Source organism: Heptranchias perlo, chromosome 5, assembly GCF_035084215.1.
Source record: "Heptranchias perlo isolate sHepPer1 chromosome 5, sHepPer1.hap1, whole genome shotgun sequence".
Lineage (NCBI taxonomy): Eukaryota > Metazoa > Chordata > Chondrichthyes > Hexanchiformes > Hexanchidae > Heptranchias > Heptranchias perlo.
In genome coordinates, this window is record NC_090329.1 from 55,760,517 (window position 1) to 55,782,116 (window position 21,600).

Sequence of the window (21,600 nt, forward strand, 5' to 3'; positions counted from 1 at the left end):
CTGAATATCACAACACAATAATACAACATTGACACAATGTGTTACACAGCTTGAGGTCTTGTCGAAGTCTCCGGCAAATTCAGAATTTATACAATGATTGTCCTGCATCTGCCAGCATCACTGGGTGCAATTACTTTGCATATTTTTTCTGCTGTTTAAATGGACTCCGTGTGAAACCTTGTCTTCCGATTGTACAATGGTCATTAGCATGACATCTAGCCGATCTCAAAAATACAGTTGCTTGGCAAGAGGTGAAAATGGACTGGCCATGAAGAGAAGAGCTGGCACGCTGGTATTGGACAGCATTAAGAGAAGTCTCCAATGAATGATCTCAGGTCAATTTGTAGGAAGATTTCCAGATCGTATGTGCTGCACATTGCAATGTAGTTTGGTTATTTCTCTAATTTCAAAGGGCTGCTGATTTTTTGAACCAATAATCCATTATATTACAGAGCAAACAGAAGTGATGACCATCTGCACACCAACTAAAAAGTAACATTAATTGCACTATGAAATTGACTTTTAATATTTATCTATCTTCTTCATAGGATATAAATGCCTGTCAATGCTACTGTATGAATGCCTAACACAATAATAATAAATTCTTGTCTCCAAAATTTAAATGGAGGCATTTATCTTAAAGCAGGTTTACAACTCCATTAAAATAGTATAAAGAGGAATTTGATAAGAGCACATTAAGCATTCAGAAAATAAAATTGACGAGTAATTTCTGCGTAATATCTTTCCAAAATTATGACATCAGTCCCTTTCCTCTAACAAAAGAATTATGGAAGAAAGGCCATACGACTCATCTTAATTCATCCTTTCTGATAGACCCTAAGGTCTGCATCTACTGCTGCATCTAATTGTTGCTTAAATGATTCTAGGCTTCTCATGTCCACTACTTTATATCTACAAGTCCATTCCATGTGTTGATCACTCTTGGTGCGAAGAACTACTTCCTGATATCAGTCCTAAATTTACCTTTTATGAGTTAAACCTATGTCCCCTTGTCCTATTCACAGTTTACTTAAAAATATTATAGATTTATGTTTTCCATACCCTTAACTATCTTATGTACCTCTATATGATCACCTCTCAGATGTTCCCTCTCCAAGCTGAAAAGCCCAAGTTTCTCCAGTCTTTCCTCACGTAAGACAGTTTACATGAGCGATCAGTCTTGCAGCTCTTCTCTACACTACCTCCTTTGTGTCTTGGTGATCAGTGGCTGTTGTTTTCACTGACTACAAAATGATGGATCAGCATTAGAGTGATAAAGGATCCCCTTTCATGACAGGACAGCATATTTAAAATACAGCAGAGAATTAAGACACAAGTTTCAGATCACAGAAGATCACAATCTGCTGACAGAAACTAGCAAACCACAAGGAAAGGTATTGGGGAAAAATTCTAAACTATAACAATGTGTTCAAAAAGTTTGATGTCGGTTCTGTGCAGGCTTCAAATTGTTCCAAAGCCTATCCTTGTGCGTGTTCCCTGAAAGACTCAGCTCTACTGATGCTCTGCACTATCAGAATCTGTTATTAGGGACAGGGTGACTGAGCATTTGGACTAACAGGAGTTCATCAGTGAGAGCCAGCATGGATTTGTAATGGGCAAGTCATGTCTAATGAATCTTGTTGAATTTTCTGAGGAGGTAACTAACGTGGTGGAAAAGGGAGTGTCTATGAATGGTATTTATATGGACTTCCAGAAGGCATTCGACAAGGTTCCACATAAAAGACTGTTAACAAAAATGAGAATGCAATCGGAGGCAACCTATTGGCTTGAATAGGGAATTGGTTAGGAGGTAGGAGACAGAGAGTTGGGATAATGGGTATGTTCTCAAATCGGCAGGATTTAACTAACGGTGTACTGGGGGTGCAGTTTTTACTATATTTATAAACGACTTGGATGAAGGAAGAGATCGCCTTTTATCTAAGTTTGCTGACGACACCAAGTTACGTGGCACAATAAATAGTGTAGATGGGAGCAGAACGTTGCAAAGGGATATTGACAAATTAAGTGAGCGGGCAAAACTGTGGCAATGCAGGAAAGTGTGAGGTAATTACACTTTGGACCTAAGAAAGATAGATCAGAGTATTTTCTAAATGGTGAGAAGCTACAAACTGTGGATGAGCAGAGAGATTTCATGGAATCATAGAATTAAGCCATTCAGCCCATCTTGCCTGTGCCGGTTCTTTGAAAGAACTATTCAATTATTCCTACACTCTGCTCCTTCCCCATAGTCCTGCAAATTCTTTCACTTCAAGTATTTATCCAATTCCCTTTTGAAATTTATTATTGAATCTGCTTCCACCACCCTTTCAGGCTGTGAATTCCCGATCATAACGACTCACTGCACAAAAAATGTTTTCCTCATGTCACCTCTGGTTCTTTTGCCATTTACTTTAAAACTGTGTCCTCTGGTTACCGACCCTTCTGTCGCTAGAAACAGTTTCTCCTTAATTACTATATCAAAACACTTCATGATTTTGAACACCTCTATCAAATCTCCCCTTAACCTTCTCTGCTCGAAGAACAACCCCAGCTTCTTCAGTCTTTCCACGGAACTGAAGTCCCTCATCCCTGATACCATTCCCGTAAATCTCTTCTGCATCCTCATTAAGGCCTTGACATTCTTCCTAAAGTGTGGTGCCCCTCCAAGTCACACACCATCCCGACTTGGAAATATATCGCCGTTCCTACATCGTCGCTGGGTCAAAATCCTGGAACTCCCTACCAAACAGCACTGTGGGAGAACCTTCACCACACGGACTGCAGAGGTTCAAGAAGGTGACTCACCACCACCTTCTCAAGGGCAATTAGGGATGGGCAATAAATTCCGGCTTCGCCAGCGACGCCCACATCCCATGAACGAATAAAGAAAAATTGGACACAATCCTCCAGCTAAGGCCAAACCAGTGTTTTATAAAGGTTTATCAAAACTTCCTTGCTTTTGTACTCTATGCCTCTATTTATAAAGCCAACAATCCCATATGCCTTTTTAACAGCCTTCTCAACTTGTCCTGTCACTTTGAAAGACTTGTCTCTCTGTTCTTGCATCCCCTTCAAAATTGTACCATTTAGTTTATATTGCCTCTCCTCATTCTTCCGACCAAATTAATCACTTCACACTTGTCCGTATTAAATTTCATCTGCCATGTGTCTGCCTATTTCACCAGTGTGTCTGTATCCTCCTGAAGTCTGTTACTATCCTCCTCACTGTTTACTACATTTACGAGTTTCGTGTTATCTGCAAACTTTGAAATTATGCCCTACATACCCAAGACCTGGTCATTAATACATAAGAAGAGCAGTGGTCCCAACAACGACCCCTGGGGGACAGCATTTCCCTCCAATCCGAAAAACAACCGTTCACTCTTTGCTTTCTGTCCCTCAGCCGATTTCAGATCCATGCAGCAACTAACCCTTCAATCCCATGGGCTTCAATTTTGCTAGCAAGTCTATTATGGGGTACTTTATCAAATGTCTTTTGAAAGTCCATATACACATCAATCGCACTACCCTCATCAACCCTTTCCATTACTTTATCAAAGAACTCAATCAAGTTAGTCCAATTAAGAGTTCTATATACAAAAGCACAGAGTATAAGGAATAAATTAGATGAACTACAAATTCAAATTCAAATTGGAGGGTATGACATGATAGCTATTACTGAGACATGCCTGCAGGATGGTCAAGATTGGGACCTAAATATACCGGGTTATAAGGTCTACAGAAGAGATAGGGAAAATAGAAGGGGGGGGGGTGGGGGGGAGAGTAGCCATCGTGATTAGAGATGAAACCAATTCAATGATAAAGGAAGATATAACGAGAGGTAAGCAGCCAACAGAGACCTTATGGGTTGAATTGAGAAAGAGGAAAGGATCTAAGACCATAGTGGGAGTTGTGTATAGGACCCCTGGCAGCAGCTCTGAAGTGCTAGATTGTATAAATGCAGAGATTAGACAAGCGTGTAACAAAAGCATAGTGGTCTTAATGGGGGACTTTAACCTTCACATAGATTGGGAAAAGCAGACTAGCAATTGTCAGAAAGGTAGTGAATTTCTTGAGTGTGTCCGGGTTAGTTTTCGACAGCAGTATGTCCGAGAGGCAACAAGGGGGCAAGCCATACTTGATCTGGTAATGAGTAATGAACCAGATTTAGTTAACAGCTTAACTGTGCGTGAACATCTATCCAATAGCGATCATAACATGATCGAGTTCAATGTAGTGTTTGAAAGAGAAAAAAGTGAATCAGCTGCTAAGATTCTAGACTTGGGTAAGGCCAACTTCAATGGGATGAGACAGAGACTGTCCACAGCAAACTGGGCAAATCTGTTAATGGGTAAAACGACTGATGATCAGTGGGAAATGTTTAAATAAACATTTAACGTGATACAGAATCAGTTTATACCCCTGAGGGGCAAGAACTCTACTTGCCAAAAAAACCAGCTATGGGCAACTAAAGAGGTAAGGGACAGGATAAGACATAAGGAAAGGGCATACAAAAAGGCAAAAAATGGCACAGATCCTGGCGAACGGGAAAGATACAAAGATCAACAAAGGGTCACAAAACAGATCGTAAGAGCTACAAAAAGAGAATATGAAAAGAAACTTGCAAGGGATATCAAAACCAAAACAAAGAACTTTTATAGTTATATTAGGAAAAAGAGGGTGGTCAGGAGCAGTGTTGGCCCCTTAAAAACTGAAAGTGGGGATATGGTCATTGACAATGGGGAAATGGCGGACATGTTGAATAATTACTTTGTGTCTGTATTTACAGTAGAAAGAGAGGATAGAATGCTGGAAATCCCAAGAAAACTAATATTGAGCTGGGGACAGGGACTCAATAAAATTAACATAAGTAAAGCAACAGTAATGAAGAAAATAATAGCACTAAAGAGTGACAAATCCCCAGGACCAGATGGTTTCCATCCCAGGGTTTTAAAGGAAGTAGGTGAGCACATTGCAGATGCCCTAACTATAATCTTTCAAAGTTCTCTAGATTCAGGAACTGTCCCTCTTGATTGGAAAATTGCACATGTCACTCTGCTTTTTAAGGAAGGAGAGAGAGGGAAACCAGGGAATTATAGACCAGTTAGCCTAACATCTGTTGTGGGGAAAATGCTGGAGCCTATAATTAAGGATAGGGTGACGGAACACCTCGAGAATTTTCAGTTAATCAGAGAGAGCCAGCATGGATTTGTGAAAGGTAGGTCGTGCCTGACAAACCTGATTGAATTTTTTGAAGAGGTGACTAAAATAGTGGATAGGGAATGTCAATGGATGTTATTTATATGGACTTCCAGAAGGCATTTGATAAGGTCCCACATAAGAGACTGTTAGCTAAGATAGAAGCCCATGGAATCGAGGGAAAAGTACGGACTTGGTTTGGAAGTTGGCTGAGCGAAAGGCGACAGAGAGTACGGATAATGGGTAGGTGCTCACATTGGCAGGATGTGACTAGTGGAGTCCCGCAGGGATCTGACTTGGGGCCTCAATTATTCACAATATTTATTAACGACTTAGATGAAGGCATAGAAAGTCTCATGTCGAAGTTTGCCGATGACACAAAGATTGGTGGCATTGTAAGCAGTGTAGATGAAAACATAAAATTACAAAGCGATATTGATAGATTAGGTGAATGGGCAAAATTGTGGCAAATGGAATTCAATGCAGACAAATGTGAGGTCATCCACTTTGGATCAAAAAAGGATAGAACAGAGTACTTTCTAAATGGTAAAAAGTTAAAAACAGTGGATGTCCAAAGTGACTAAGGGGTTCAGGTACATAGATCATTGAAATGTCATGAGCAGGTGCAGAAAATAATCAAGGCGGCTAATGGAATGCTGGCCTTTATATCTAGAGGACTAGAGTACAAGGGGGCAGAAGTTATGCTGCAGCTATACAAAACCCTGGTTAGACCGCACCTGGAGTACTGAGAGCAGTTCTGGGCACCGCACCTTCAGAAGGACATATTGGCCTTGGAGGGAGTGCAGCGTAGGTTTACTAGAATGATACCCGGACTTCAAGGGTTAAGTTACGAGGAGAGAGTACACAAATTGGGGTTGTATTCTCTAGAGTTTCGAAGGTTAAGGGGTGATCTGATCGAAGTTTATAAGATATTAAGGGGAACAGATAGGGTGGATAGAGAGAAACTATTTCCGCTGTTTGGGGATTCTAGGAGTAGGGGGCACAGTCTAAAATTAGAGCCAGACCTTTCAGGAGTGAGATTAGAAAACATTTCTACACACAAAGGGTGGTAGAAGTTTGGAACTCTCTTCCGCAAACGACAATTGATACTAGCTCAATTGCTAAATTTAAATCTGAGATAGATAGCTTTTTTGCAATCAAGGGTATTAAGGGATATGGGCCAAAGGCAGGTATATGGAGTTAGATCACAGATCAGCCATGATCTTATCAAATGGCGGAGCAGGCATGAGGGGCTGAATGGCCTATTCCTATGTTCCTAGTCAAACACGATTTGCCTTTAACAAATCCATGCTGGCTTTCATTTATTAACCCATATTTTTCCAAGTGCCAATTGATTTCGTCCCGGATTAACATCTCTTGGGGTCCAAGTACAGAAATCAATAAAAGCTAGTGGACAGGCACAAAAAATTATTAAAAAGGCTAATGGAATGTTGTCGTTTATCTCAAGGGGGCTAGAATACGAAGGGGTGGAAGTTATGTTACAGCTGTACAGAGCTCTGGTCAGACCCCATCTGGAGTAATGCATTCAGTTCTGGACACCGCACCTCAGGAACGATGTATTTGACAGTTTTCCATTTATATTCCATGTTGCCTTTAAAAAAAATACATAATTTCTCTCCTAATGGTTCAACTTGTCGACATTTACAAACAAATTTTCAGTACAGGTGAATGATGCCATAAATACGACTCTGCATTACCACTGCCTATCTTACTATGAGAGTTTATTAATATTAAATTTCTTGCCTGAAAGGTTACATTATGCAGAAACCTATATCGAGGCTTGTCATTCCATATCAGACTTACTGTGCAGCAGTGCTGGAATTCTGAAAAGGGTACACATCATACTGCCAACAGAAAAATTTACAGGTACCTTTACTAACACAATTGCACTAAATCAGATGATGGGTCTCAGAGATAGTGCACCAGTAAATTCTTATGCATAATTTAACTTGATATAATAAATCACCATATTTTGGACAGAATTTCTCTTGAGCACTGCAAATACAAAACCCCTGATAATCAATCAAGATATTTCTAAACCAGAATTAGTTTATTTTGAAGTGTCAGTTAAGATCAGATTCATTCGCTGAGAGGGAGAGAGGCTGATTTTCTCCAGCTGTTAACTCAATCTGTTATATCTATACTGAAGCTGGCCCAACCCATTGACAAGTGAAGCTGTTTGTCCAGTCGTCAGCACCAGTCCAATTGATAGAATGTCATTCTTTTTAATAGCATAATCAAATGAAAGACAATTGAAAGGTGAACTATGAAATCATTTGGGATAAAATTGTCCTGTCTGTCTAAAAGTCCTGCATGATATTAATTTGTCTAGTTTCAACCCAGTTCCATTAGGCATGGGTCCATAGCACAAAAGTTCCCCTAGTTTGGCCCTATTGTCAATAGCACACACCAGAAGCCACAGGATAGCTGATGGGGAAATGGAATATTTTACAATGGTGCATTAGGGGATGTGCTTGTTGTTGGGGATAAACTATACTGCTATCAAAGAGCAAATTGAGTTTTATTCAATATGAAACTCCAAAAATAATTGATTTGAAGTGCTTGATACTGACTGAGAGCCTACAATGTCGGCAAGTAAAATGCACATAACCCATCATAGAATCTTAGAAAGGTTATAACATAGAAGGAGGCCATTTGGCCCATTGAGTCCACGCCAGCTCTATGCAAGAACAATCCAGCTCGTCCCACTCCCCCACCCTATCCCTGTAGCCCTGCTCATTTTTCCTTTCAAGTACTTATCCAGTTGCCTTTTGAAGGCCATGGTTGAATCTGCCTCCACCACCGCCTTGGGCAGTGCATTCCAGATCCTAACCACTCGCTGTGTAAAAAAGTTTTTCCTCATGTCACCTTTGGTTCTTTTGCCAATCACGATGAATCTATGTCCTCTGGTGCTTGATCCTTCTGCCAACGGGAACAGTTTCTCTCCAACTACTCTGTCTGGGCCCTTCATGATTTTCAGGACCTCTATCAAATCTCCTCGCCACCTCCTCTGTTCCAAGGAGAACAACCTCAACTTCTCCAGTCTATCCACGTAACAGAAGTCCCCCATCCCTGGAATCATTCTAGTAAATCTCTTCTGCACCCTCTCTAAGGCCTTCACATCTTTCCTAAAGTGCGGTGCCCAGAACTGGACACAATACTCCAGTTGTGGTCGAACCAGTGTTTTATAAAGGTTCATCATGACTTCCATACTTTTGTACTCTATGCCTCTATTTATAAAGCCCAGGATCCCCTCTGCTTTTTTAAACTGCTTTCTCAACCTGCCCTGCCACCTTCAACGATTTGTTCACATACACCCCCAGATCTCTCTGTTCCTGTATCCCTTTTAGAATTGTGCCCTCCAGTTTATGTTGCCTCGCCTCCGTCTTCCTACCGAAATGTATCACCTCACATTTTTCTGCGTTAAATTTCATCTGCCATGTGTCCACCCATACCACCAGCCTATCTATAGCCTCTTGAAGTCTATTACTATCTTCCTCACTGATCATTACCCTTCCAAGTTTTGTGTCATCTACAAATTTTGAAATTGTGCCCTGTGCACCCAAGTCCAAGTCATTAATATATATCAAGAAAAGCAGTGGTTCCAGCACTGATCCCTCCGTACACCTCCCTCCAGTCCGAAAAACAATCGTTCACCACTCTTCTCTGTTTCCAGTTCCTAAGCCAATTCTGTATCCATGTTGCTACTGCCCCCTTTATTCCTTGGGCCGCAATCTTGACGATAAGCCTACTGTACGGCACTTTATCAAACGCCTTTTGAAAGTCCATTTACACATCATCATCTGCATTGCCCTCATCTACCCTCTCTGTCACCTCATCAAAAAACTCTTTCAGGTAAGTTAAACACGATTTTCCTTTTACGAATCCGTGCGGGCTTTCCCTAATCAATCCACACTCGTCCAAGTGACCGTTCATTCTGTCCCGGATTATCGTTTCTAAAAGATCCCCCACCACTGAGGTTAAACTGACTGGCCTATAGTTGCTGGGTTTATCCTCACACCCTTTTTTGAACAAGGGTGTAACATTTGCAATTCTCCAGTCCTCTGACACCACTCCCATATCTATGGATGTCTGGAAAACTATGGCCAGTACCTCTGCAATTTCCACCCTTACTTCCCTCAGCAACCTAGGATGCATCCCATCTGGACCGGGTGACCTTAAGTACAGCTCGCCTTTCAAGTACCTCTTCTTTATTAATTTTTAGCCCATCCTTATTGTATCTTCATTGTATCTTCCTTTACTGAGACTCTGGCAGCATCTAAATGAGTACTTAGCATCTGTCCTTACCAAGGAAGAAGATGCTAAGTACTCATTTAGTGCCTCGGCCATCCCCTCTGCCTCCATGAGTGGATCTCCTTTATGGTCCCTAATCAGCCCCACCCCTCCTCTTACTACCCATTTATTGTTTACATGCCTGTAAAAGACTTTTAGATTCCCTTTTATGTTGCCCGCCAGTCTATTCTCATAATCTCTCTTTGCCCTTCTTACTTCCTTTTTCACTTCCCCTCTGAACTTTCTGTATTCTGTCTGGTTCTCAGTTGTGTTATCAACCTGACATCTGTCATACGCCCCTTTTATCCATTTCATCTTACTCACTTTCTATATTGGCCTTGGAGGGAGTGCAGTGTAGATTTACTAGAATGATACTTGGACTCCAAGGGTTAAATTACAAAGTGCGATGACACAAGCTAGGGTTGTATTCCCTGGAATTTAGAAGATTAAGGGGTGATTTGATACAAGTTTTCAAGATATTAAGGGGAACTGATAGGGTAGATAGAGAGAAACTATTTCCGCTGTTTGGTGAGTCGAGGACTTGGGGACATAGCTTAAAAATTAGAGCCAGGACTTTCAGAAGTGAAGTTAGGAAACACTTCTCGCGCAAAGGGCGGTAGAAGTTTGGAACTCTTCTGCAGACGGCAGTTGATGCCAGCTCAATTGTTAATTTTAAGCCTGAGACTGAAAGATTTTTGTTAACCAAAGATATTAAGGGATTTGGGGCTGAGGCGGGTATATGGAGTTCGGTCACAGATCAGCCACGATCTCATTGAATGGCGGAACAGGCTCAAGGGGTTAAATGGCACGCTCCTGTTCCTATGTTCCGAATGGAAGACAATTTCAATTTTCCAGTGCTAACCTCCCTCCGCTTAATTCGCACAAGAATTTAGAATAAAAAGTATCCAACATTATATTAACTCACTATTAAGGTACTTGACTTCACTTTGCTCATGACAAAAAAAAATAAACTCCATCAGGCCAAAAGGCTCTGATTATCTGGCCATTGGTATTCTTCTATTTCAGCTTTTGCAATTTGTATGATGACAAGATGCAATTCGTGAACGAATAAAAAAAAGATGCAATAGGCATTATCAACTGGTTAACATGTTCAACAAATTCATCACACACAAGATTGCTTGCATACCTCAGCTTCCACTGAGATTCAAACCTGTGTTGACAGAGATCCAGAATGCTGTGCTCTTATACTTATGAGTGAAGTAACTTTTGAATTTCTACTATTTTGAAAACCAGCCTATACGGGCGAACATGTCTTCATGAATTTGCAGTAAAAATCTGAACTTGGTTACTGGGAAATTCAGTCAAATGATTAATGAAATCATTTTCACAGTGAATCAGCTTTGCAAGGAGTGTGAATAAAACCACCCAAGTGTCTCCATCTCAAATTTCAACACCTCAGTTTATTTGGTCTTGAAGACTCATTAATGTAGAGTTCATACCTCCACAATGGCAATAATGAGCCATCAGCTATGTTTGTGTTACAACTTTGCAGAAATCCTATTCCATCCATTCAGAGCATGAAGACTTGACATCAGTATTTATACTGTGTGCTGACTTGATTGAGGCAACATGCCAGAAGCAGTCATTAAATGTACTGCTTCGGCTGGGGTTAAGCTTAACAATTTATATCCACTTAGTCCAATGCATCTGTAAATTAGAACCACATGATATATTTGCGTTGCTCAAGTTGGGTCCTCATGTTGTTGGGTATGATATTTTATTGGACAAGTTTGAACTAAATATGTTTTTACTGAATATATTTTATTAAAGGTACACGTCTATATTGTGGAAAAGTGGTACAGAACCCAATGCTGTGAAACAGTCCAACATGCAAAGTGTTTAAGATAGTTTGTGGTCCCATAAAATGTGGTATCACATTAAATCATTTGAATTAGCGTGTGTGCATTTGAAACTGTAGTGTACTCTAAATGGAGTTTTATTACTATAACTGCTTCCCTACAAATACACATTTCACAGATTCTTAAGTGACTACGCTCTGAAGATGGTACAGGAAGCTGCAGGAAATTTCTGCATGAGGTATTTAATTGAAGATTCCAGTTTTGGGGACTATAATTTGACTGCTTTTATTGACCGCTTAAAAAGATTTAGACCTACACTAAACACTCTCTTATCAGTGTACGTACTATATGGTTATTCAACCTACGTGAATGAAACTCAGAAGTATCAGATTAAAGGACATTACTGCCTTGTAAATTGTCTTGCAAGACAATTTCCCAGGTTAAGCAAGGAGAGCACAATGACCTGCTCAATATCTGGATGATGCTATTACTGTTTTGAGCTTCATTTTAAATCATAGAAACATAGAATGGTTACAGCACAGAAGGAGGCCAATCGGCCCATCATGCAAATAAATTCCAGCTAATTCTGAACTCAACAGGAGTCAATATTACACATCAAGAAGAACTTCCACACTTTTTAATTCTGATCAGCATATCAGTAAAAACACACTCAGAGACAGGCACTATTGTAACATCATTCATGTTACAACACAAATCCGCCTTTGCTTGGTAAGTCTTGTTAAAGCCTTGTTAACGCCTTTAATGAGTCTTTCAGAGAAAGTTGCAACAGGTGGGGAAAATCAAAATGACCACTGAGGCATTAGCTCACCTATTGATCTGAAGTAAGTCAACAACGGAGTGGCTAAATTCTTAGCGACAATATCTGTTCAACATGCATTTTGCTGCAAATTGTTATTGTTGTTGTTGATGGACAAAGTCTGCTGGGGAGTATAGGCTTCAATAGAAATTAAGCATCCATCCACAAACCACAGTTGACTTTTATACGGTTCACCAGCACTTATTCAACAACAACTTGCATTTATACAGCGCCTTTAATGTAATAAAATATCCCAAGGCGCTTCACAGGAGCGTTATCAAAAAAAAATTGATACCAAGCCACTTAAGGAAATATTAGGACAGGTAGGTTTTAAGGAGTATCTTAAAGGAAGAGAGAGAGGTGGGGAGGTTTAGGGAGGAAATTCCAGAGCATAGGGCCTAATCAGCTGAAGGCACAGCCACCAATGATGGAGTGATGAAAATCAGGTATGCGCAAAAGGCCAGAATTGGAAGAGCGCAGAGATCTCAGAGGGTTGTAGGGCTGGAGGAGGTTACAAAGATAGGGAGGAGCGAGGCCATGGAGGGATTTGAAAACAAGGGCGAGAATTTTAAAATTGAGGCCTTGCCGGACTGATTCAGCTGAGCAGCACTGGGTTCAGGGACACGTCAAATTATTAACCACTAAACTCCGACATGCTGTTCAGTTGTACATTTCATTCTCGGTTTAGGAAATCAAAAATCTCAAGGTTTGGATGTTTAAGTCGCACAAGCAAACAATGTAGACAATTTTTAAAACTTGAATTGCAATTTACTTTTTTCCTTTGGATTTCAAAACTTAGAAGTTGATTACATACTTCAAAACGAATAATTAGGTTCAACACTAAAGATTGGAAACGGTCATGTCACTGAACTGAGCTGTACAAATTCTGCTGTTTTAGTTACCTTCCTAAATTTCTCGCTCTCCGGAACTGGATTAACATAGTTGGCCATTACTTAGCTCATCAAATGGCTGTTAAACCACTTGAAAGGCACTAACTGAACATTACTGCAGACGAGTCTTGTTTGGGCAGGTTTCTGCCAGCAAGGCTAACAAAATCAAACAAAATTAACTCATCCAGTAGAAAATTGAAGTATCACTATTAATTCTAAGTAAAATAAAGAAAAAATTGCAAGATTAATACTCCAGTTTTTAAAAGCGTAAAGCGTAATATTATTGATTCAGCAAGAATTCCAGTGCTAGTTTGGTTTCTTTGCTAATTTTGCAGCAAGTGAAAATGGGCATTGGGGCCAGCGCCAATGAACTGCACCCCAGCACAAATCCTGGGCCTTAGAGAGAAAATATGAAGTGGGAGAACAAATAAAGGAAAAAGTGTGACATGGGAAGAAGATACGTTCGAATTAGGAAATGTTGCCCCAAGCACCCCCCCCCACAAAATAGAATAACGTGGAACATTTGATAGATATTCAATTTAATCACAAAATTGAGCCAAGCTTGCGAAATATTTTTTTAAAATGTTTTAAATTGATAGAGGTTCAACAGGGTAAATACAGAGAAACTATTTCCTCTGGTGGGGGAAATCCAGAACAAGGGGCATAATCTAAAAATTAGAGCTAGACTATTTAGAAGTGAAATTGCAAATCACTTTTTCACACAAAGGGTAGTGCGAATCTGGGACTCTCTCCCCAAAAGGCTATGCATGCTGAGTGAATTGCAACTTTCAAGACTGAGATTGAGGGGTGTGAATCTTTGGAATTCCCTACCCCAGAGAACTGTGGATGCTCAATCGTTGAGTATATTCAAGACTGAGATCAATAGATTTTTGGAGACTAAGGGAATCAAGGGATATGGGGATAGGGCGGGAAAGTGGAGTTGAAGTCAAAAATCAGCCATGATCTTATTGAATGGCGGGACAGGCTCGAGGGGCCTACTCCTGATTCTATTTCTTATGTTCTTTTGATAGATTTATGTTAGGTAAGGATATTAAGGATATGGAGCAAAGGTGGAAAAATGGAGTTGAGGTACAGATCAGCCATGATCAAATTGAACGGCAAAACAGGTTTGAGGGGCTGAATGGCCTCCTCCTGTTCGAATGGATTTAATTCTCTCTTTTCTTTCCATTTATAAGGGTGCCTGCTTGACAAGTATTGATAGCCATGTCTAGAAATGGATGATAGCAGTTTTGTTTTTGTTTTTTATAGGCTTTCATAACTTAATAAAGAATATGTAGTTTAAAATTACTGACAATTGTTATTAAGCAGTTCCCCGTAGTGTATGCAACCAGTGCAAACTTGGATTGCCAGTTTATGAAAGGAGAAGTCAACAGAAACCTATCCCATTGTGGTATACAGCAAGCTACAAGCAAGCTACAAGTGATTCAGTGCCAAACTCTCCTTGGGATAAATTGCATGCTTGAACTTGATTGCCAATAAAAGCTGCGCCAGTATTCACATCTAAATTTCATTTACAAATTCATTACTCACACTATATGGGCCAAATCTAGAGGTTTCTCTGGCATCTCAGGGTATATAGGATGAGGTGGCTCTCGGCTTGGTACACATCCAAGGGACTTGCTAATTGCATGGCCGAACTTCTTTGCCGGTGATTTCTGTAAAAAATAACTCAAAGTTAACATAACAAATTTAGGACAGCAAGGTACAAGACCCCAGAACACAATCAAAAAAAAGAGAAAGGAATGGAAAACAATAACTAGGAAACAGGAAAATCAAATGACACTTCCCTTCCTATCTGGGATGAAAAATGTCATTTTTATTTCAACCATGCAAATTAAAAGCCACGAGCTCAAAGCTGAATGATGGTTCACAGTGGTATTAAAACAAACATTGTCATAGAAATACAATGCATAGGCTGTTGTTTGCTGTGTATTAACAACCTTTGATCAAACAGATGCTTTTGAATTACTAGAAGCAGGTATAACAGCAACAAAAGTCATTAAAATAAACAAAACAAAAATGACATATAAGAAAACATTACACCTAGTCAATCACGTTTGATACACAATAATAATACGATGATCCATTAACAGATCAACACTTTTTGGCAGCATTGAAGAAGCAATCAAAGAGCAACAATGTATCAACGTCCCATTGGACAGCGCGTCTCAATTGTGATACTCAACCTGCCATCTATTACTTCCACTCTGGTAACCTGCATGTCATGGCCTTTAGTTTCAGCAAAACAAACTGTAGATATGAACATTGTTTGTGTTCAGTAAGAGGATGTTTTATAATGTAAGAAACATTATGTTATGTAACAATAACTATTTTTATTTATGTTGCCTTTAATGCAGAAAAATGTTCCAAGTTGCTTCACTGATGAATGAGGAAAACCAAGGAGGCGATATAAGGAGGTGACCAAAAGCTTGGTCAAAGAAGTGTGCTTAAAGGAGGAGAGGAAGGTGGAGAGTTTGAAGAAGGGACTTCCAGACAGTGGGGCCTAGGCTGCTCAAGGCACGAACACTAATGGTGAGGCAGAGAGCAGGGGTTGATGCACAAGAGGCTGGAGTCAAAGGAACAGAAAGTTTAGAGGGTTGTCGGGCTGGAAGAGGTTATGGAGTTTGGGAGGGCCAATGTCATTTAGGGATTTAAAGACCAGGACAAGAATTTTAAGAAGTGTTGGGGGACAAGAGCCAGTGTCGGTCAGCGAGGGCAGAAGTAATAAGCGATTGGCAAGTGGTGTGGGATAGATGCGAGCAGGAGAGTTTCAGCTGAGCTGAAGTTTTTGCAGGTTGGAAGGCCAGCCAGGAGAATATTAGGGAAGTCAACTCTGTCCTTGCAAACTGCCACCCTATCTCTAACCTCACTTTCCTCTCCGAAGTTCTTGAACGTTTTACCACCGACAACTTCCTGCAACTCCATGTTTGAATCTCTCCAATCAGGTTTCCACCCCTGCTGTAACACTGAAGCAGCCCTCATCAAAGTCACAGACAACATCCTCTGTGACTGGCTGTGTTACCATGGTACATTATCCCTCCTTGTCCATCTCGATTTCTCTGCAGCCTTTGCTATGGTCGATCTCATTATCCTCCTTCAATGCATCTCCTTCACTGTCCAGCTCAGTGGGACAGCCCTCCTTTGGTTCCACTCTCACCTATCCAATCATAACTAGAGGATCTCCAGCAATTGCGTCTCTTCCTGCACCCACACGGTTATCTCTGGAATCTCCCAAGAATCTAACTATTCTTGGCCTCCTCCTCTTTCTCATCTACACGCTGCCCCTTGGTGACATCACCCTTTTGAACCCTGAGCTGAGCTTCTGACCCCATATATTCTCCGTCACAAAGTCCGCCTACTTCCAACTCCATAACAGTGCCATTTCCGCCCCTTTCTCAGCTGATGAAACCCTCATCCATGCCTTTGTCAACTCCAGGTTCGACTATTCCAGTGCTCTCCTGGCTGACCTCTCACCCTCCAACCACCATAAAATTCAGCTCATCCAAAACTTTGCTGCATCAAGTTCCACTCCTCCATTATATCTGCGCTCACTCGCCTTCATTGACTCCCAGTCCCCCAAAGCGACAAATTTAAAATTCTCATCCTTGTGTTTCAATCGCTTCATTACCTCGCCCTTTCCTATCTCTGTAACCTTCTCCAGCCCTTCAACCCTCCAAGAACTCAGCGTTCCTTTCACTATGGCCTCTTGTACATCCCTCACTCCCTTCATCCCCATTGGCAGCTGTGCCTTCAGGCATCCAGATCCTACGCTCCAGAATTCTCTCCATAAACATTTCTGTTTTTCCACCTCCTTTTCCTCCTTTAAGACCTTCCTTAAAATCGATCTCTTGGACCAAGCTTTTTGTCACCATCCTGATATCTCCTTCTTTGGCTCAGCATCGATTTTTGTCCAATTAAGATTCTGTGAAATGCCTTAGGGCATTTTTCTACATTAAAAGTGCTATATAAAAGTGCTATATAAAGTTGTTATTGCTGACGTAACAAAGGCATATATATGGGTTTCAGTGAAGGATGGACTACAGTCGGGGCAGAAGTGAGCACTGTTGAGGAGATGGAAGAGGACACTGGGTCAGAAACTCAGCTCAAGTTCAAACAGGATGTGAAGACTGCTAACAGTCTGTTTCAGCCGAAGACAAAAGCCTCAATTTTACGTTGGCGGCGGGTTGGCAGCGGGGTCGGGGGGGCGGGGGGTGAAGGTGCGTGTGGCAAACCCACATGAACAAAACTTACCGTTTCCGACGCAATCGCATGTTGATTGAAGATGATTAATGTTCTCTCCGGGTTTCGTGCCCGGCAGCCAGTCTGATAGACAGGCTGGCTGCCGTCAGGTGCTGCAACGTGAGGGGAGGGTGAGAAAGAGAGAGACGTAATCCGGTGCTGGAACAGAAGACCGGGGCGGGGGGAAGAATGGAAGATCCGGCGCTGGAATGGAAGACCTGGGGTGGGGAGGGGGGGATGAAGAGGGGGTCATCGGACAGACAGGTTGCGAAGGTGGGTACATTTAGTGTTTTCACTTCCTTCCATGGTTTTTTATTTAACTTATTTGGTTTCTTGCTCCCTGATCCGGCCCTTCATGCCTGGTTTCAACAAAATCAGAAGCGGTGGGCAAACTACCCAGGTAAGTTAAAAATCTTTCTAAGCATTTAATCTGTCACAGGTGAAGTGCCTTAAGTACCTCAATAAGGTACATTTGGTTCTTTAACTGTCATTCACCTTCTATTAAATTAAAGCCGGCGGGACTTCCGTTTTCGGGTCACCCGCATGCACACAGGTGGGTCCCTGGGAAACTCGGAAGTCAGCGGGTGGATTTCTGCGATTTTCGGAGCCCCCCACACCCAACGCACCCGCAATTGCCTCCTAAAATCACCCCCAATGAATCGGGTCGGGGATGGAGTTATAAGACCACAAAAACCATAAGAAATAAGAGCAGGAGTCGGCCATTCGGTCCCTCGAGCCTGCTCCGCCATTTAATGAGATCATGGCTGATCTGATTTTTACTTCAACTCCATTTTCCCGCCCTTTCCCCATATCCTTTGACTCCCTTGCTGATCAAAAATTTGTCTAACTCAGCCTTGAATGTATTCAATGACTCAGCCTCCACAGCTTTTTGGGGTAAAGAATTCCAAAGATTCACGGCCCTCTGGGAGAAGAAATTCCTCCTCATTTCCATCTTAAACGGGCGATCCCTTATTCTGAGACTATGCCCCCTGGTTTTAGATACCCCCATGAGGGGTAACATCCTCTCAGCATCTACCCTATCGAGTCCCCTCAGAATCTTGTATGTTTCAATAAGGTCTCCTCTCATTCTTCTAAACTCCAATGAGTATAGACCCAAAATGTTCAAACTTTCCTCATAAGACAACCCTTTCATACCCAGGATCAACCTCGTGAACCTTCTCTGAACTGCCTCCAATGCAAGTATGTCCTTCCTTAAATAAGAGCACCAGAACTGTGCGCAGTACTCCAGGTGTGGTCTCACCAGCACCCTGTACAGTTGTAGCATGACTTCCCTGCGCTTATACTCCATCCCCCAAGAAATAAAGGTCAATATTCCGTTTGCCTTCCGGATTACCTGCTGCACCTGTAAGTTGACTTTTTGTGTTTCATGTACGAGGACACCCAGTTCCCTCTGTACTGCAGCATTTTGTAGTATTTCTCCATTCATATATTTTGCTTTTTTCTTTTTCTTCCCAAAGTGGATGACTTCACATTTTCCCACATTATATTCCATCTGCCAAATTTTTGCCCATTCGCTTAACCTGTCAATATCCCTTTGCAGACACTTTGTGTCCTCATCATAATTTGCTTTTCCACCTATCTTTGTCTCATCAGCAAATTTGGCCACAAGACACTCTGTTCCTTCATCCAAGTCATTGATATATATTGTAAATAGTTGAGGCCCGAGCACTGAGCCCTGCAGCACCCCGCTAGTTACAGATTGCCATTTTGAAAATGACTCTTATCTTGTGCAGTAATCTTTTATGTGGCACCTTATCAAATGCCTTTTGGAAATCCAAATATACTGCATCCATTGATTCCCCTTTATCCACCCTACCCATTATTTCCTCAAAAAACTCTAATAAATTTGTCAGACATGATTTCCCCTTCATAAAACCATGTTGATTCTCCTTGATTGTATTATGAGTCTCCAAATGTCCTGCTACTACTTCCTTAATAATGGATTCTAGCATTTTCCCAATGACAGATGTTTGGCTCACTGGTCTATAGTTATCTGCTTTCGATCTCACTCCCTTCTTGAATAGGGGTGTTACGTTTGCGATTTTCAATCCACTGGGACCTTTCCAGAATCTATTGAATTCTGGAAGATTACAACCAATGCATCCACTATCTCTGTAGCCACTTCCTTTACGACCCTCGGATGCAAGCCAACAGGTCCAGGGGACTTCAGACCCATTAGTTCACCTAGTACTTTTTCTCTAGTGGTAGTGATTGTTTTTAGTTCCTCCCTCCCCTTTGCCCCTTGATTTTCTACTATTATTGGTATGTTATTAGTGTCATCTACTGTGAAGGCAGATACAAATGCTGTTCAATTCCTCTGCCATTTCTTTGTTTTCCATTATTATTTCCCCAGTCTCATCCTCTAAGAGATGAATGTTTACTTTAGCTGCCCTCTTCCTTTTTATATCCTTGTAGAAGCTTTTACTGTCAGTTTTTATATTTCTTGCTTGTTTACTCTCATAATTTATTTTCTCCCTCTTTATTATTCTTTTAGTCATCCTTTGCTGGTTTTTAAAGTTTTCCCAATCTTCAGGCTTACCAGTAATCTTTGCCATGTTGTATGCTTTTTCTTTTAACCTGATACCATCCTTGACTTCCTTAGTTCGCCATGGTTGGTTCCCCCTTTTTGTGGAGTCTTTCCTCCTCACAGGGATATATTTTTGTTGCGAGTCATAAAATATCTTTTTAAATGTTTGCCACTGCTTATCCACCATCATACCATCTAATTTGTTTACCCGGTCCACTTTAGCCAATTCCGCCCTCATTCCTTTATAATTGCCCTAAATTAAGTTTAATACAGTAGTTTCAGACCCAAGACCCAAGTTAGTGGTGAGGGAGCAGAGTTTGTGGCAGAAACTGAAGACCATGGTTTTGGGGAGGGAAGGGAGTGGGTGCATGGGCCTGGCAAAATGACACATAAATCATTTTATCCTAGAAATATGATGGTTCACATTCTCTGAGCTCAGCATGCATCACTTTAGATTTGCATGACTATAAATTGCACATTATACCTGCACCTCCCTCTTTGCACCCTTGTTGTTCCACTTTCCACGTGAACTACTCCAGCTCTGCGTCCTTCCTGCCAGTCATGCCACCCTCTGCCCACTGTAGTGACCAGCCCTGCCACACAGAGCCCTCTGGCACTGTACGGCCCACCACTGAACACCCATCACCAATACCCCACACCCTTCCTGCACACCCTTCAATAACCTGAGATTGCATTGATCACACTGTTGCTATCAAGCGGGCACATTCGCTGCCATTAGTTATCAGATTTCAGTTGGCAACTAGGCCCCCTTGTATATTTCATCTTACATAGGACCATATTAACTCCTGAGCCTCATTTAAATAAAGCAGCACCGCCAGCCCAAAACCATTAGGAGTGACATCAGGGCTGTTGGGCAGGCGCAGAAATTGGGTCGGGGACCTAGGGAAATGGTCCCCAGCATTAAATTAGTGCTGGAAAAGTGGTTTGACAGCAGATGCTGATGCTAGGATGGAGCGACAAGGCCAGGGCAGAAGAGGCCCACTCCTGCTCCTCCTGACCTACAAAGGTTCTGCAGAAAAGTTAAATTAAAGCGCTTACCCTGAACTTTTTAGGCCATTTCACCGACTCTCATTATGTTATAGATATCGGGTTTGACCCCATGCCGGCCTCCCAAACCCGAGAGTAAATATGGCATTGCAACGTCAATGACATCATCAGGCTGTGACTTGTGACGGCCAAGTAGGCCCTTGGCTGCCTGGGCTGCGGTCTGACCTTTCCCACCACCTTAACCCTCCCGTCTGCACTGTTCTCACCAGGCTGGGAGGAGTGTTAAAATTGACCCGACTTTTTCAACTCCTTGCCTCACAAAGGCAATTCTCTCACCCGCCAATGAGCTCTAACTCTTCCTTTCTCCCACCCTTCATTCTCCCCCTCACCACCTCTACCCCCCCACCCTCACTCTTTCTTCCTCCACCTTCTGCCTTGGCCCAATTATCCCTCTGCCCTCTAACTCTGCTTGACTTGGTTTTGACCACACATACGCAACGCCATAGGAGATGGACTAGTATTTTCAAATTTACTGATACGAGCAAGAGTTACAGGCACACTTTTTCTCTAATTTTAAATGGAGGTCATAAGGTCTTTTACATGATTACATTTGAACAAGATGTAATTTATCATTAATGAAATAACAAACAGTTGATGTCCCTTTTGACATTCCCATGTAAAAGGGACAAGTATCAAACAGCAAGGACTAGCTTGGGATTGGATACTGCCACATTTTCATTAACA

At 41.6% G+C, this 21,600-nt stretch overlaps 1 protein-coding gene across 14 annotated transcripts in view; it reads right to left on the reverse strand.

Moving 5' to 3' along the window:
- Positions 1-21,600, reverse strand: part of LOC137321765 (dystrobrevin beta-like) — a 534,882-nt gene that overhangs the window by 243,844 nt on the left and 269,438 nt on the right. For all 14 annotated transcript variants that reach the window (XM_067984400.1, XM_067984401.1, XM_067984410.1 and 11 more), the window contains one exon: positions 14,592-14,716. In XM_067984400.1, the coding sequence (XP_067840501.1) occupies positions 14,592-14,716 (125 nt within the window). The remainder of the gene's footprint in view (positions 1-14,591; positions 14,717-21,600) is intronic.